We start from the raw sequence: 19,067 nt of genomic DNA, 5'->3' as shown, positions 1-19,067 counted from the left end.
TGTAACACGTGTTTATTCCTCATGTTCTGTGTGGGTTGTCAGCTAATAATTGTTGTGTAAACAAGTTGCCACAAAATGAATGTTGTATGGGATGTCGATATTAATAATAGTAAATATATGATTACAAAATGTACATCTGAGATAAACAGTTGTCATCGCGTCACATTGAATATAAACAGATTCATAGGATGTTCTTTCCTACTTCTGAGGGTAGCTCTCTTGAGTGAATAGAATACTAGACCCCCAAGCATGATCTGCAGTTATATAGTCAGTTCAGATTGGATTTCAGTTTAGAAGAAATAGCGCGTATTAGTGGGAAATTAAGAAAGTGTCAATATATATATGAAATGCACTATCAAACTCCAAGGATCACCTGGTAGCCAAACTAACTAACTCTTTTTTGTAGCTATCAATGCTCCTGCAGTGTATGATAAGTCAGCTGTGCAACCATGCAGTGTGATGATCTCCAGTGCCTCTGTTTCTCTTTCTTGTCCCAAGCCCATGTGCCCAGGCCCACTGTAGACCTCCACTGTAGCACCGTGAGAATAGCTGCAGGTTTGGTATAGTGCAGATCCTGTAAAATCTGGACTATAAGGTTAATGCGTCTTGGTCGGCCTCACTGCGAAAGGAACAATTTCATGAAGAGCTGCATTCTGTTTTATGCAAATCTTATAAAGTTAAAGAAAAAAAGTATGCTAAGTTTCAAGTCAACTGACTTTACATGTTTGCACACCTCTAGTGGGTTGTATCTTAAACACAAATGGGGTGTGTTAGCAATCCTAAGGCACAGTGTGTCTAGTGGAATGTGTTGGATTAGTATGTATATTGTGGCAGACAGAGGTGCATACTTTCTTATGACCTTGTGTATTGAGGGATTTCTGTCTCTAAGATGTTGTGCTTTGACTGGATTTGTGTCTCTAGGATGGAGTATAGTTTGATTAGGATGCAGTGCAATTGGTGGATTAGTGTCCCAGAGTTAGAATTATGGACCCTAAGTACAAACACTTGTTTGTGGTTGCAAAGCATACAGTTCAAATAATCACAGGCTTTGCAACTTCAAAAGGTTAAGTTCAAATGTTACTTTGCGAGTTGAAAAGTGCATGAAAATGCCACTTTTGCATTGTCATCCCCACTTTTTGCTGGATGCTATTGCTAGTTTCTTTAGGTCTCGCCTGAGCCAGCGCATGCACTGCCTCAGGCGAGACATTTAGTAAGTGGGTTTTCAAAGTGTTACCCACCAGCTTTTATTGCCTAAAGATTGCGTTCACTCGAGCGTGTACGTGTACAGCTGCCAGCTTTCAACGACCGAGGTGCCATCTGGAGCGTGATTACTTTCACTTTTGGCGGTGCTGAGCGTGCACCACTCGCGTGTTTGTCAGCGTGCATGCTCGCGCGCACCCATACTTTCACTTTTGACGTCTTATTTTTTTACCTCTCACTCTTCAAATGCAAAGCACCTTGTTTTATTTTGTCCCTGGGCCAATTTTGTGTCTTGTTCCGATCCTGTCCTCCTGTTGCCCTTTACCCATTCTCTGCCCCACCTGTCCTCCTTCACTATTTGCCCTTCTCTTGTTACCTCGCCTCTGCTCCCTGGCACTACCAGTAACTGCCAACCTTTACTCTTGTAATGCCACCATCACTCCTGTAGTCACCCTTTTCCCATTCCCTGCCCTAACCATCCCTTCCCCTGCCACCATGTGTTGTCCATCTTCTACCACACCCATGCTCATCTTCAGCCTTCCTGCTTTCATATCGCCACCACACACTCATCTCTGCGTACCCCATCTCCCGTTCCTGCCCCTCAGTACCTGCTTCCCTCCACCATTGGCTGTCACCACCTTTGTATCTCTGGCCACCCTCTTCCCTTCTCCCCCACCCCAGCTCCCAGTGGCGTCTTCTACACCTTGACCATCTCCTGGCATCCCTACCCACTTTTTCTAACTCCCCGAGTTCTCCCAGCCCCACTCGTCATCCCCTGTCTTATGCTGCCACATCTACCCACCTTCTCTCGTTACCCCCTCCCATGTCCTGTACATCCCTGCCCACCTCCCATCAATCTCTGCCCGGGTCCTGTCAGACTGTGTCAGGCTGCTACCCACCAAAGCCCATTTCCTGCTGGAACGTGTTCACCCACTTCCCCTCCTGATATCTCTGCCTGTGACGTGTCAGGGCTGCCCATCATTTTACCTGCTGACACCTGCTGCCAAACCTGCTAGTCCCTTGTCAAACTTTACCCCCCTAGGCCCCAAAACCCTTTTCGGGTGCTCTGTATCCAACAACCACCTCTCCTTGTAAAGTTTGTATGGCCCCCTGTCTAGCCACTCTGCCCAACGCATGAAAGTACCAGCTCTGCCCACCCATCTCCAGCCACCAACTTCCATTTCTGGCCACCTTTTTCTTTCTGATCCCCACCCATCTGCTCATCTAAGGAGTATGTCTGGCAACTCCTGAAACTCTCCGCCTATCCCCTAACAGCATTCCAATTGCTCCACTCGTGCCCACCTCCTGCCACCTTCTTCCACTCTGCCCATCTTGTTCCACTTTACCGACCTAATGAGTTTCCCTACCAACCTCTGCCACCCTCTGTCTGGCCCCTACTGGCCCTGTCCATCTCCTTCCACATCTGCCCACCTCCTACCACCCTTGCCTATCTGTTTTGAGTCTTCTATGCCACTGACACCCAAAGCCAATGCCCCACCGCACCCTGCCCTTCTCTTGCCATCACTGCACATTGCTCAAATTTCTGTCCATTTCCTGCAGCCTTTGGCAGAACAAGGAGTACATTAACAATCTAAATATCAGGTTTCGCTATTAAAAGGCAAATTTTTAGAAATTTGAATTCATAGTAATCACATCACAGAAGCACAACTTTGAAACCTTCTTTTCCATACACTAATAATGAAAGCATTTTCCTCCAGAGGTCAGCTGCACGAGGGTGGTGTCTTGGTTGGTCCCTGTGACCTGTCCTTTGTGTATGTGTGCATGCTGTTGAGTGTGACATCACGGGGTGCAGTGTTTTCCGGTTTCTCTCTGTGGTTATTCACTCACTGTCAGATGAGTTCATTTGATCTTTGGGTTGGTCCTAACGTCATCTACGTTCTTGGCGGGTCATATTACAGAAACGTTGCAACGTAACAAGCATGTTCAGGTTACTCGAGGGCTTTCCATCCACCACCAAGCATTGGCAAAGACAATACGTCTCCCCTATTTCTGCCATTAGCAGTTCTTTTTGCTGAAATACACAAAATATGCAAAGAAAGGTGTGATGGCGCAGTCGCTCATGGAGACCTGGTCATTCCACAGGCGATGATCTGAGTGATGACATATGCAGAATGATGCAAGGGACATTTTTTGTGTACTTACTGATCGAAGATTGCAGATGCCATTTCCCTGGGTAAATAGAAAAAATACTTTTAGTTGCATGAATTCCAGTGATTAATTTGTACTGGTGTTTGTCTGGGCTTGGCACCAACACTAATTTCTTTTTACCGGTACGTTTGTATGCCATTCCAGCACATGGTGGTGCTGTCTCTTTAATTTAAACAGATTAGACCAGCAACATCTTTAAAAAATCAATAAACCTCAATATATCCTAAAAAGGCCACTCCAGAATGCCAGGGCTATTCTTTTAGCTTTGGGTGACCTGAAATAGACTAACTGTCAATTTTGCGTGTGATCGTTTGCACGTAGCGTCGGTATTGGCGTTTTGCAGTGCTGCCAGGGACAGCCGATGGTGCCAACTGTAGTAGGCTTCTGAGAAATATCTTGTAAACGTATAATACAAGCATTGACATAGCCAATAGGTCTCGCCTTTGGGACATTATAAGTGTTTAGCCATGCAACACTTGATGTTGTTGCACCAAGAATATTGTGCTGGATAACTAAACACTTATAAGGTCCCAAAGGCAAGACCTATGGCTATGCCAATGCTTGTTTACTCTGTGCACTGGGGGTCTGCTAACCCTGCCCCGGTGCACGTGCTCTGACCCCTAAAACATATAGAAATTGGCTAAAATCCTAATTGACATATTTAACTTACCTATAAGTACTTAGTGTATGGTACAAAGTGTACCAGGGCCTGTAAATTAGATGGCACTAGTCGACTGCAGCACCCAGGACTCAAGTAGCCCTGCTAACACTGTTCACTGGGAGGCTGAGATATTTTTTAACTGTTTCGAGTGTAACACTTGTTTTTAAAATTTGCATACTTACTGTCTGCTCTGTCCTGCCTGTGACCAACCACGGTCCGCCGCTGCTGACATGCGTTTGTTGCGGAGGGCGGTTTCTTCTTTCACTCGTGGCTCCACTTCGGGCAGGACGCGGTCTAGTCACCCGCCGGAAGAAAGCTCTATATTTGGCTATATGGCATCGCGCCGAAGGCGTGCCTAAGGCAAGCCCATCTGCGCCCGTCCGCGCCTGGATCGCGCCTAGCGCACTAAATGCTGCCGGTTTACCTAGACTCCGGGTAAGCTACTCAGGTGAAGAACTTTACGCATTTAATCAAGGGAGAGATGGTTGCGGTCTGTGCAGTTTGAGGGAAAATAGTAGTTGCGCAGGTTGTGGATTTGCTTTTACGCCTAGGAATGGTCATTTACCATCAGGTATTACCGGGTGTCATCAGCCCTCCGATGGGCCTAATGCCCGGGGTGATACTATGCTGCAGGGCGGGCTCATTAACGCAAGATCTTTAGTGAAACATAGGTATGAAATAGCCCAATTGATAGAACAGGCGGGGCTGGACATGCTTTTTATAACTGAAACATAGGCAGATGCTGCGTCTGATCCAGATTATATTACGGCCACATCAGCGGGGTATAGATTTGTCAGAGTGGATAGGCCTCTGAACAAAAGATGGGGAGGTGTAGCGATTATTTTTAGAGAATGTTTTTTAGTCACTGTTCACCCTTTTTCCTCTTCCGCCTGTGAGGCACTTCAGTTCACATTTAGACTCAGTGCCAATGTATCCTTTAAGGGCATTCTTGTGTATCGTCCTCCAGGGTCCAAAACTACGTTTCTAGGAAATCTTGACATGCTGCTAGAAACTATTTTGTTTAATAAGGAGTTAACTCTTCTGGGTGATTTAAATTTTTATTTAGAGGACCTTGATAATAAAGAGACAGCTATATTTGTAGACACTTTAGGCGCAGTTGGACTCCCCCAATTAGTGGGCTGTTCCACTCACGTGGCGGGACATACGTTGGATGGGATTTTCTCATCTACAAAGGGGATCAAAATTAAAGAGGTGAAACCTCTCCCATGGTCTGATCACTTCTTTATTAGTTTTAACTTCCCTATGAGCTTTTCCGGGCAGGTCTATAATACTACACCACGGGCAGCCACCTGTAAAGCTTGGAGCAAAGCCAGCAAAACAGCCCTCCGACTTACACTGGAGTGCTCCTCTCCACAAGACTCTGATAATGTGGATATTGCGGTTAATAACTACATTAACTGGTTGTCGGACGCCATTAGTTCAGCTGTGCCTACGAGATTTCTTGCAACCGGCCCGCTCCATCGGCCCTTTGGTTCTCTGATCTCCTTCATAAGGAGAAACAGAACTGCCGTCGTATGGAGCGTCGCTGGCGCGTGAACTATCTGGATTCAGACAAGCAGGTTTATAGGTTAGCACTTAGGACCTATGAAGATCTTCTGATAGCGGAGAAATGTAAGTACTTCGAAGCCCAGATTGACGCTGCAAAATACTCCTCGAAAGAACTATTTGCAGTCATTAACAAACTTACTGTTTCTAAAGCTCTGGGTAAGTTGAAGAGCCAACAATTTGTTAATGATTTGGCCTCTACTTTCAAAACTAAAGTTTTGGATATTTTTAGCGCTTTTAAGGATGGTATCTGTCCACAAATGGCATCTAAGGGGCAGGTTTTTGACAACGGCATGAGTAGTCTTACGGAGTTTTCTCTTGTGTCGGCGGCTATGGTGAGCCGTTATATACAGGATTCCAAGGCAGGCTCACCTTTGGACCCATGTCCATTGGCCTTCTTGAACAAACTGGTTGATGTGGTGAGTCCTGTGCTTGCAGATATTTTCAACAAGCTGTTCTCTTTTGGCAGTTTTCCCGAAGGCTGGAAGGAGACATCTATTCTCCCTTTACTAAGAAAGCCTACTCTAGATGCGTCCAATACGCTGAATTATCTCCCCATTGCTCGTCTTCCCTTGCCGGCAAAGATTGTCGACAAAATCATGAACAATCAATTGACTCAGTTCATTGATGATGATGGGTTCTTGGATCATTCTCAGTTTGGTTTCTGCAAGGAACTCAGTACAGAGACATCACTCATTAAGGTAACCGAAGAGATCAGAGCGTTCATGGATGGAGGAGGCACTGCCGCATTGATCCTCCTCGATCTCTCTGCCGCGTTTGACACTGTCGATCATACTCTCCTGCTTCACCGATTAAAAATCATGGGTGTGGATGGCATGGCACTGGCACTGCTAGCTTCCTTTTTGCAGGAGAGGAGATTAGCAGTGTCTCTCGATGGGTTCAATTCGACTCCCTATCTGCTGCCATGCGGAGTTCTATGTCTCCGAACTTGCTCCGTTGGTCAGAGACTTTGGCTTTATGTTAAAATCTTATGCTGACAACTCGCAGATTGTGGTAGCAGCATATAAAAACCAGGTCTCTCCTGCTTTGCAGTTTCAAAACTGCATGGCTGTGATCAACAATTGGATGAGTAGGCATTGTCTCAAATTTAATTCCGACAAAAAGCGGAAGTCTTGATTTTTGGGAACTTACAGCCCTCTTGAAATAATCTTTGGTGGCCAGTAGAAATGGGTGCCCTGCCTACTCCAACGGCAAAAACTAAAAACTTAGGTGTGTTGATTGACATCAGACTGTCGTTTGTTCAACAAACGAATGCCATTGTGTCTGCGTCCCACTTCCGTATAAAGAAAATGAGGAAGTTACTAATCTATATTCCAGCGCAGCCCAAGAAAGTGGTGATTACCTCCCTCATACAGTCGAAGCTGGATTACTGCAATGGTCTTTATTTGAATGCCCAGAAGCAGTGCCTGAGGAAACTCCAGGTAGTGCAGAATTCGGCAGCTCGCCTCTTGTTGAATCTGCCGAGGTATAAGTCTGTTTCAGAGGAAATTCGGAAGCTGCATTGGCTGCCAGTGGAGCAAAGAATTAAATTTAAGGCTTTCCGTGTGGCCCATAAAGCCCTGATGCATAATGGTCCGTCTTTTTTTCAGAAGCTTTTTGTGCGGTATCAGCCAGCTAGACAGCTCTGCTCTGCTGGGGCAAATCTGCTGGTGGTGCCTAAGTTTCGGACCTTGCACTGTGGCGGGCGGAGTTTCCAGTAGAGCACTTGCAGGTTGTGGAACTCTCTCCCGCTTGAGATCAGGAAGGCGAGCTCCCTCCTTAGTTTTAGAAAAAGCTGTTTCAGTGAGGGGTGTTTTGTGGGGGTTCTTGCTGTCCTTAGCGCAGAGACATCATTTTGGTATTTGCGCGCTCTATAAATAGCATTATCATTATCATTATCATTGAGCAACCCACTACAGTGACAGGATGAAAACATGACTGCAGACCCGACTGTACCCTGTCTGTGCAGTTTTAACACAGTACATTCGGTGCATAGTAGCTTAAAATAGGTCATGTAAAATATTAATTTGTCCTTAAAGTGACAAGGCCTCAAAAGCTATTTTTGCTGTAGCAGGGTTAGCTGTACCATAGTAGAGCATTACAATACAATATTCAATTTAATAATATAATCTCTGCCTAGAAAACTCCTGTAAACTTAATTCCTGGGCTTTTAAATGTTTTTATTACAAGCCCAATTTACTGGTAAAGTCAGATTAGTAATATATATTTTTGCAAAATGTATCTTAAAATGTAACCTTTGACCTGCCATTTGCATGCACTTCCAACTGGCATGCAGAAGCTGAATAGCCCCTTGATGAGGTGTAAACTTACTCCCAGAGCTGAGACAAATACCTTGGGTGTAGGAAGGTGTTCTGTTGCTTTGACAGGAGGACCACCTGGGCTAAGCCCAGTAACTTAATTAACTGCAAAGAGGCTCCCCCTACAAATGTTAGCTGACACCTGGGTAGGGCCCTTTTCTGTCCACCACTTCAGGGAGGCTCCAATACCAATGGGAGAGGGGCTGCTTCCAGAGCAGGTTTATTGAACCTCAAAGGAGGCTTGCTTATTTCCATTGCAACACATCTGGGGTGGGCACAGGAGCTATGCATAGGAGAAGAAAGGTTCTTTCATGTTGGATTTGGCCATATATGGGCAGTGGGAGATTGTTTGCATTAGGGCACACAGGAGTGACTACACAAATGGGTAGTGGTACCCCTAGGAACTTTTTTGTTATTGGTAGGTACTAGCCAGGAGTCACCTGACCAAGAGGCTGGTTCCAGGCATGAATTTGTTACCCGTGTACGAATACAGTACATTACAACGCGATGTGTTACAACGTGGTTGTTACAATGATTGTGTTGTTAGTAAGCGATGCATTTACATCGCAAGTCATTAGAATGACTTGCTGTAGGGGGCGCGCTAGATTTAGGAATAGTATTAGTCACTATTCCTACTCCAGTTTCCGCAACAGTAGGGAAGGTGTTGGAATTAATTTCCAATACCTCAGCGCCCCCTACAGCAGGTCCTTGTAATCACTTGCGATGTAAATGCATCCCGTACTAACAACACATTCATTGTAATGACTGCGTTGTAATAGTCATGCGATGTAATGACAGAGTTGTAAATGCTGTTTCCCCCAGTGTAAACTCTCTTCAGAACAGCACTGAACCTGTGGAAGATAGAAGGACTGCATCTGATGTTGAAACCTGACAGAAGACCCAAAAGCCTCAACCTGTTCCCATTTGTATCCGGGACAAAAAAGGGGAATCCAAGGGCCAATTGGCGGACATCTTGCTAAGCAGCAGGGACACAACTGGCAGCTAGAAGCCATTTCCCTGAAAAAAACAGCTGACCAATTCCATCTGGATGTACCTTGGCCCTGTTGGTGGCTTTTGCTGGAGTGAGCCTTCACCCACAAGTGCTGTTCCTTAGGTCCTGGGACCCTTGGCTGCGTCTAAATGTACTCCTACTAACAAGTTAAGAAACCTGGGAATTAGACACGTTTTGGCTCCAAAGACTTCCAGAGGACCGGGAAAAACCTGCCAAGTCAATCGATGAAGGCTAGTTTGCCACTGAGCTAAAGGTTCAGGTTGTTCCCACTTGGGGCTTTTCCACAGCACATATGTGTATCCGGCGTTGTGGAGCCCTGTTCAGCTATGGGTTGCAGCTGTGCCCCACTGGAGGAATCCAAGCTCCAAAAAAGTGACTAAGTCAGAATGTAGTTCAAATCAACAAAAGAGTGACGAGAAAACACTCAAATACAAGAAGAGAGGCAGTAAAACAGTTTGATTACTACCACCAAAATACAAAGTCAGAGACGGCAGACAAAGGTAGGATAGGTACCCTAAGACGATTTGACTTACTGTTCCTTTTTGTCTGAAGGTGTGTTTTTTAACGTATTTATTTATAAACTGGCACTTTTTCATTTATTTTCTTGGGAATCCCTCATGGCGCATTTATCATAATGGATTATGTGTGTCTTGATGAGGTAGATATCCTAAAGGCTGATACAACGCCAAAAACACTGCTACGTTGATGCAGAGGTTTATTGTAGGCACATGTTTGTGAATGCAATCGGGTGATATTAGCCGCTTAACATTATTTGATGGGACACACTGAATTGACTCTGTGTTATCACATTCATTGACTGTCTGGTGGGTTTTGCTTTTTACATCCTTTGACAATAATTGTTTTTTGTTAATGACAATCAAATTGGGAAATGTTTAGAAGTTTACCTCTTCTTTGTCTTTCCTATATTTTTTGATATATTACAGATTTCCCATCTCTTACGCTTTGAAGAGGACGCACGAGGAAGTACCTGTGCAACATTTACACTCAAGTTTGTAAATTGTTTTTCTTGCCCCGCCCCATCTGGCTTTGGCGCCTTAGCGTGCGCCAGCCAAGAGGCGAGGACTGGTTTGGTCCTGACGAATGCTGAGCTGACTAGTGGCTCTTTATAGCAGAAACATGTCGACCCCTCTATTTTTATGTATAGGACTTCATGGTTCAAACTAACATAACCATTTGTATGTCCGCTTTTTCACTGGTTTTAATGGAGTTAGAACTACCCCCTTATTAAAAGAATTTTCTGGTTTGGGGAGTAGTCCACACTCCTTTTAATTCACCTATTCATCACTGTTGGTAACTAGTTTTACGCATTCTATACAAGAACCCAATGAAGACAACTGGCAACCGACTTTCAGTTGGTGCCTGAGGGTTCTTTTTCTACACAGTGCATGCAAATCCTACCTTTGTCTGTCGTCTCTGACTTTGTACTTTGGTGGTAGTAATCAAACTGTTTTACTGCCTCTCTTCTTGTATTTGAGTGTTTTCTCGTCACTCTTTTGTTGATTTGAACTTAGTATTGCAAAGGAGTATAAGAGTGGCCTTCTGACCCTTTCTCTCCTGTTGATTACATTAAGTCAGAATGTAGTCTTCACCAGGTGAGAACACTGAAAGTATCTGGCCAGCAAGGGGCATTCCTTGGGAGTGAATTCTGAATTTTTCCCACTTTGAACTCTCTCACCAAAAGTCAACAGCTTTACCAAGACTTCTTCTGACAGCTTGTGGAGTCCTTTGCAACCACAACTTGCTGCCTTGTTCCACGGAGAATGTTTCACTCCCATTTCGAAGCTAAGTCAAAATGTAAAATATCTACCCAAGATGAACATGGTTTTGGTCTGCATCACAACCTGCTCTAAATTGCACCTAGATAACAATCAAGCACAACCAGTTGATGTTGTTTGGCACGTAACACTTTTTGACAATAACTTTATTTAAATTTCTAAAAATCCACATGTCTGGTTTTCATTGTTGTATTTATTTCTTTTCAGTGTCATTTTGTCCATTAACTTATTCTCTATTTTTATAAATTGAAGTGAGATTTTTAGTGTGTTGTGTGTTCAACTTTTTAACTGTATTAGTACTTCTAGATGCTTTACACATTTTCTTAAGTTATGCCTGTCTAATCTGCGCCACAGCTACCAGGGGTTGAGCTCAGGTTTAAATTAATTAAACCTTTACTGGACCTATCAAGAATAGTGACGTTATAATTACTTCTGATGTACTACTAATAATGGACTTTCTCACAAAAAGTATATATGCAAAGTAATATTTGCAAATCATTCTGAATGGCACATATAGGGCAGCATAACAGAGACAACCTCCTCCTATTTATTAGTAGTGATAAGAAGCATATACATAAATAGTTTGAGGCTGAAATTGTCATGGCCTACCAGCACCCAACCATGGCTGGTAACTGATTTGTGAAGGGGAAGCTGTCCCTGACTGCTTATATAAAATTAAAAATTACATGCAAGGTGCAAGAAAAGCAAACACATAGATGGAGGTCTGCTGTCCCTCACAGGCCCCCTTCCCGGTGTTTACAGGTATTCACTGGGGTTTGCAAAATGCTTCCTGCTTCATAACATTTATGAGGCTTTCCAGTCTCCTGAGAATTTTGGATAGATGGGCGGAATGGTTGAATTAATCTCGGCCACTAGTAAATAATATGAGCCGCATTCCAGTCCATCAATTTTTTGCCCATTGTATTGAAGACAAAAATCGCCATAATGCAAATCAGAATTGTCCTTGCCCTCAATGGAACAATCCAGCACGAGCTGCCATGCTTGTGTACCGATTAAGGGGAAACAAGTAAAGACAGACCATTTTGGCCTCTTTAGTTCCTGTCAGTGAGGTGCAGCTTGAATGCATTCAACTGTGGCACCAGATTCCAGATACACCTCTCCCTCTCAAAGACAAAGCCTATGTAGGCCAAGCCAGTTCAGGTTTGCCTATGTTTCTGTCTGGAGGGGACCGGGCTAAATTGTAGTTCAGAGGTGCTCTGCATTAAAGTTGATGCACACCTGTGTGTGGACGGGCAGGTAGATGTCCTCAGCTGGCATGTTGCTTCATGCGGAGTCCAGCTCAAGAGTTGAACTCTCCTGAAGGAAGTCTGGTGGACAACCCTGGATTTCACACACAACCACGTGGAAAGGCACGCTGCTCTCCCGTGACGCTGCTGGAAGGTCACAGTCATTCCGCTCATGCAAAGTGGGCCTCATTCAAGACCATGCAGTGCACGTGCTGAATGCAGCGGTGTGCGTTTTTTTATGAAGCACAGTCAAGGGCTTATTTACAAGCCTCTTGTGCCGCTGGTACGTCACTTTTTCCCATATTACAAGTGGCACACTGGCGGTGCAAGTGTTCAGGCACCTGTTTTTCCCTTTTAAAGCCCTGTTTTTGTGTTGCTGAAAGGGCATTACTTCAGCCATCTGCTGAAGCAATTCTCCGACCGTTTCAGAGTGGAAAGGGATGAGAGGTGTTTGTGAATACCCACTTGCCAAGGAGAAGTCTTAAAAAAAGAAGTGGGGGTTGCTGACGTCACGACAGGAAGTGACGTCACGAAAGGTGGCTTGCACCATCAGACTCATTGCCCCCCCTAGCTCACCCCTTAGATGCGATTGCATCAGAGAAGCCAGCGCGTGAGCAGCGTTCTGAATGAGCTCCGATCCCGGCTCAGAGAGGCCAAAAAGTGAAAGTGTGGCTCCATTTCCTCCAGTTATCGAGCTCCCGGTAAAATAAGTGGGGGGACGCCGTCCACCTGCGTGGTACCACAAGAGTGTTTTACAGCTGTAGAGATACCTGCACCCCCCAGGGTGAGACCTCCATTCCCCTATGTGGGCTTACCACTGCCTGGAATGCCGTTGTAAACTCCAGGCATATGTAAAAGATGTTATTTCAGTTGTAAACATTAAGAGGTAAAGTTGGTTGTAAGCGTACAATTATGACCAAATGTACCTTTGTGAATAGGGCGCTATAGATGGGTAGGGCAGCTCGGTGGTCTGCATGCTTGCTGCAGAGCTCGGTATGTCACCTACAAATAATGGGGTCGAAACCCAGTATTACTGAAGACCTGCACTGGAGACTACTAAATAATCTTCAGACGATGGAGAATGGACCCTGTATCTCTAAATTAGCCTTAGACCCATACACGTGGTATCACTACCATTGAGAACAGCGCCGGGATGCCCTTCCAGGTGCGGTGTTCGCTATACAAAAGCATGCAACATAAGAATAACGCGTCTTATCAAAGGCCAAACACAAGTTTTACGAACACGATTAGCATACACGTGGTAGTGAACATGCACTGTAGCATCGTTCCAGAGCGTAGGAAAACAGAAAAACACAGAAAATAATTAACTTCGTGGAAAAACACAGAGAGGACAGCAGAAGACACCACATTTAATTTGTAGACAGTAAAATAGAAAAGGCTTACTTCCGAGGTGGGTGGCGATAATGGGTGCAATAAACCACAGTGCAGAAAATGTGTCCTTTTGTTCTCTAGGGCGATATTTATGACCTATTTCGCGTCACTATTATATCACGCAATGTGGTGCAAGAGTGACGCAAACCTAAAGGTCATATTTTTTGAAGCCACGTTGTCTGGCTTTGAGTAATTCCACAAATATGGAGTAACGCATCACAGCGCAAATCACTATGTTGCGTTACTCTGCCCTGGGTAGACATTCCATGGGCGTTGGAAAGGTTTTCCCACACAACTCCCATGGTTTTTGTACGCATTCCCAGATTTACAAGACCTTGTGATCCTGAGAATGCACTAAAAAGATACGCCTCCCCGGCAAGGAGTAATGAGGAGAAATAACTTTTTTTTCCCCTTGTTTTTTCCTCTTTCTATGTCTGCTGCAGGATGCAGCACACATAGAAAGAGGTAAAAGCCTCTCATGATTCGTTTTGTGCCGGAAGGTTTTCCTTCCGGCACAAAAACAATCCTATCTACAACACAGGCACCCTTGCACCATGGTGCAAGGCTTCCTGCTTTGGCGCTAGACTTCCAAAACAGCGGCAATGCAAGCGAAAACGGCAGGAATGTGCAGTATTGAATAAATACTGCACATTCCTGCCCTTTTCCTGTAATGCAGGGCAGCCCTGCACGGTGATTTGCTGTGCTGCCCTGCGCCACCAAACTCGTAAATATGTGTCCTAGTTTGTTTTAGTATTCGTTAATACTTTAATGTTAAGCAATGAGGATAAAGTGTGCAAACAGTTTTTGCGTCCAGCTTTCAACAACTAATAAACCCTAATGCACCATTTTGCATGCATGAATTCCTCTACATATAACCTGATGGTAACTTCCAGTGAAAAGCACAGGCGCTTGTGATAATTATGCGAATCTGTAATGCTGCCAAACTGTGTGCACCTGATTTTGGACTTTGTGACCACATTGATATGAAACCTCTTAATGAGCTAGACTGGTCTGCATAAGATTCATGAGTTCACAGGTGGTTCTCTGGGTTTCTGCACATTCTTACTCACCTTCCAGGATTACTTTGAATCCCTTTGCCGCTCACTGATGTGGAAGTGGAGGCAAGATCCAACTTACCCCTAAGGCCTTTGGTTCCCCCTTGATGAACCTCTCAAGGGGCTGCGGAACCTGACACCAGCCGTTTTGGAAACCATTGAGACGTCCTTGTATGGGATTCTGCTGGGGAATGACTTGAGTCATCACGACCATACCGTTGCCTCCCGGCATCATCTGCTGATTCATGACCATACCGTTGCCTCCTGGCATCATCTGCTGATTCATAGCCATACCGTTGCCTCCCGGCATCATCTGCTGATTCATGATTCCTAATCTAGCAGAAATAAAAGCAGAAATGTATAGTGCTCATAGAAGCAATTTTTTGGACAGCCCTGCAATTCTGGGACTGTGTTCCTACTTAAAAGTAGACTATGTCACAGTAGAGAGGCTAGGGAACCTCACACATCTAGAGAAGATTCGTATCAACAGCCAGCCGCCACAGAAGCACTTAAGCCGCTCACACATCTAGAGAGAAGATTTCCATCAATCCACAGCAACAGGAGAAGTCCTTTAGCCCTTCACGCATCTAGTGAGAAGATTACCATCAATCCTCAGCCACCGTAGAAACACTTGAGCCCTTCATGAATTTAGAAAGAAGATTCTGATCAATCCCCAGCCACCACAGAAGCACTCAACCTCTTCATGCATCAAGAGAGATTACCATCAATCCTCAGACACCGCAGAAGCACTTCAGCCCTTCATGCATCTAGAAAGAAGATTCCGATCAATCACCAGCCTCCGCAGAAGCACTTGAGCCCTTCACGCATCTAGAGAGAAGATTCCCATCAATCCACAGCAACAGGAGAAGTCCTTTAGCCCTTCACGCATCTAGTGAGAAGATTACCATCAATCCTCAGCCACCGTAGAAGCACTTGAGCCCTTCACGAATTTAGCAGGAAGATTCTGATCAATCCCCATCCACTGCAGAAGCACTCAACCTCTTCATACATCAAGAGAGATTACCATCAATCCCCAGACACCACATAAGCATTTGAGCCCTTCATGCATCTAGAAAGAAGATTCTGATCAATCCTCAGCCACCGCAGAAGCACTTGAACCCTTCATGCATATAGAAAGAAGATTCCGATCAATCCTCACCTACCCCAGAAGCTCTTGAGCCATTCATGCATCAAGTGAGAAGATTCCCAATAATCCTCAGCCACAGCAGAGGAACTTAAGCCCTTCAAGCATCAAGAGAGATTACCATGATTCCCCAGCCACCTCAGAATCACTTGAGCCCTTCACGCATTAAGAGAGATTACCATCAATTCTCAGCCACCGCAGAAGCACTTGAGCCCTTCATGCATCTAAAAAGAAGATTCCGATCAATCCTCAGCCACCACAAAAGCACTTCAGCCCTTCATGCATCTAAAAAGAAGATTCCGATCAATCCTCACCCACCTCAGAAGCACTTGAGCCCTTCAAGCATCAAGAGAGAAGACCCCTTCAACCCCCAGGCACTGCATAAGTACTTGAGCCCTTCATAGGACTTGGGACACATTATGCGTTGTGATTGTTTGCACCCTATTATGATTTATGCGCTGCCCCCAGCTGCTCCATCACTTTCAAGGGGATTTAGAGATCCCCTTGCAGGCGGGGATGTCTGGGGGGTCCATGGGACCCCCTTTCCCTCCTGCAAGAGCTGCTGTCAGGAGGCGCACTGACAGTGTGCCACCTTTTAAATGGTGCACTGTCATCGCGCCTCCTGAGGGCTCCTTTGACTCTGCGCCCGCTTCTGTTATATGTTGCGGGCAAAGAGTCAGACGTTTTCCATCATTTGCATAGGGCAGGCCCCTATGCAAATGAAGGAACACCCTCTGAAGGTAGCGCTGGCCCTTTAAGTGTGCCAGCGCTATCGGTATTATAGAAGGGGACGCATAAGCGTCTGCGCCCCCTTCTGTATTACCAAAGTGCCCCGGGGGAGTGCAAAGGGAGTGCGAACGCCCGTTGGGCCCCCGGGGCACTTATTGTAATACAGCTGCTAGTGAGAAGAATCCTATCAATTCCCATGTGTGTATTGTAGACTGTATCCTGCTAGTGTTACTAACCAATACCATTGAGGGTTTATTTAGAGAAGAGAAGGCTTGTGAATGTTGACTCTTCATTGCTTTCACCCTACCCCTCCAAAGGCGTGGGAGTGGGAGGTATTTCGGCCTCTGTGGCCATCCAATCCACTATGGGCACTAATCCTTTATTTGTGCATTAATTTCTCTCTTTGGAAAGTAAGGCTCAATGCCTGATGTATCTCTGCTCCTCTTTTCTCATGATTGCACTGACATCTCTGCAAAGAAATAGGACTGGAGTTAATTCTTTGCATTCTTCCCCAGGCCTTTTTCTAGAGATATCACCTTCAATAAGCCAGAGGATAGCTCAATAACTGTGCCTATTCCATTGTCAGAGGAATTTCTGCTTCTCCCCATCTCTTAAGCTTCATTCCTCAAACTGCTGTATTGAACTGCAGCTACTCAAAAGTTCTGATAATCTCACACTGATAAAAGGCAGCCCGGTTCCTGATGCAACCGAAGGTCTGCTCCCTAATCCGTCCAGTCGGCTTAGGATAGCGTTTAGCAGCTTCATATGTGTGTGGTGTGATGGTGTGTGAAGGATCTACTTATTGCACCATCCCTCTCCCCCGTGGAGGAGCCACCATCATCCTACCTCAATTGGGTTCAACCCGTAACCCTGAATTGTGGCACGGTCAATGAGTGATACTTTTATCTCTGGTTGCTGTGGCAGAAGATCTAAAAGGGGTGTTTCAGTTCTAAATCCTCTGTTACTGGTCAAGCCAAAGCCGCTGTCCACCCGTTGGTATTTCCAGCAAAGACCCGAATGCTATTTTATGTGTGGTACAAAATTACAGCATTATCCCCAAAATAAAAAGTATATATAAAGAAAATTACTGATAAGTCTCTACAACAGTAGCATTTTTAGCACTGAGGTGAATGGGTAGTTTTTGGTTGACATTTATTTAATTTCATATGTTGCTATAGGTTACAATTGCGGTAAGGTAAAGAGTTAAAAATATGGGTTGGGTTATGTTAGAGTGAGGTAGGGTTATTTTAGAGCAAGTGTTAGACATATGTATCTGGTCAGTTCGGTTTAGTGTACAGTGATGGTTAAGATAATGTAAACAATGATGATTAGCATTAGGAGATGGGCTAGGATTAGGATAAGTGGCATAGTTAAGGTTAGGTTAAGGGATTCTAGTAGGTTTATGCAGTTTTTAGTAGGGGGGAAAAAGTGCAGGGACCTAGGGCCAGATGTAGGAGCCCAAATACCGGTTGGTAACGGCCGAATTCGGCCGTTACCGACCGATATTTGGTGATTGGGATGTAGGGGCATCATTTTACAGATTCGGTAAATTTACCGAATCTGGGATGTAGGGGCATCATTTTACAGATTCGGTAAATTTACCGAATCGGTAAATTTACCGATTCTGTAAAATACCGAATCGGTAATTTTACCGATTCGGTAAAACCCAGATTAGATGGGACTCTTCTGAGTCCCAAAGGCCTTTCAGATTCGGTATTTTACCACCCAATCCAATTGGGTGGTAAAATACCGAATCCTGGTGTGCATGCACATGTGTGCATGCACACTTATGCCATGTGACAGACAGACATGCCCTTAGGCATGTCTGTGTGCCACATGGCACACATTCCTGTATTTGGGGTGCTAGAGGGTGTCAAAGTGACACCCCCTGCACCCTTACAGGATTCGGTATTTACCGATTCGGTAAATACCGAATCGGTATTGCCCATTGATTCCTATGGGCTTCATGGCCCATAGGAATCAATGGGCAATACCGATTCGGTATTTACTGAATCGGTAAATACCGAATCCTACAGATTCGGTAATTCTGAAAATCAAATTACCTACCTCCCCCCCCCCTTCATATTTACCGACTCTTAAATACCGAATCGGTAAAATTCGGTATTTAAGAGTCGGTAAATATGAATTAGCTACATCTGGCCCCTAATGTTTTTTTAGCAGCCCGACGTCGACCAAGCTAACTAGCAGGGTTACCCAGTGCTAAGGCTTCCTGGTTTTGGTTCAACCTTATGCCAAGTTCTACTAGCACCCTACACCACGTTTCTCTATATCTCACACTTATAGGTTCTTTTTCATCCCAGCTTTTCTTTTTGTCAAGGGTTTTCTTCCATTCTACTCTTCTCTTCTCTCTCTTCCTCTAGGTCAAAGTCTGATAACAATCACTGGCCCCCAAAATAAGTGCTGATTCCGAAACCGGCAGCCACCAGCACAAATTAAGCACTGGTCCATTTATAGTCGTAGTTATAATATGGTAGTAATTACAACTGGGTTAAGGGACCTGGTGAGGGTTGAATGTAGCGTGAGCTTTGATGATTGTGAGGTGTTACCAATCCACTTTTTCATTGTAGAGGGTGTCACTCTAGTAGAAGTAAATTAAAATATAGGCTGTGGGAATTTGTTGTTAGAGACTCCACCCAAAGTTAATTGAATATCGACTCCAAAATATTGTTTTTTCCTCCTGCCTTTGAAGCTTGGTTTTAGCTCTGGTACAAGGCAGATTAATAAAGGCTGTTGTTCTTGCTTTAGAGTGCCCTAGTG

At 44.9% G+C, this 19,067-nt stretch overlaps 1 protein-coding gene across 1 annotated transcript in view; it reads right to left on the bottom strand.

Annotated features, from left to right (window-relative positions):
* The window catches only part of LOC147734919 (membrane-spanning 4-domains subfamily A member 4A-like), a 112,233-nt gene extending 94,121 nt beyond the window's left edge, over positions 1–18,112 (bottom strand). Inside the window, exons 1-2 of the mRNA XM_086953686.1 lie at positions 18,091–18,112; positions 14,499–14,638 (exon numbers count right to left, since the gene is read on the bottom strand). Coding sequence (XP_086809812.1) covers positions 14,499–14,638; positions 18,091–18,112 — 162 coding nt within the window. The remainder of the gene's footprint in view (positions 1–14,498; positions 14,639–18,090) is intronic.
* Between the last annotated feature and the right edge of the window lie 955 nt (positions 18,113–19,067).

This window comes from Lissotriton vulgaris, chromosome 1_2 (genome assembly GCF_964263255.1).
Source record: "Lissotriton vulgaris chromosome 1_2, aLisVul1.2, whole genome shotgun sequence".
Lineage (NCBI taxonomy): Eukaryota > Metazoa > Chordata > Amphibia > Caudata > Salamandridae > Lissotriton > Lissotriton vulgaris.
This window is presented reverse-complemented; position numbering and strand designations above follow the sequence as displayed.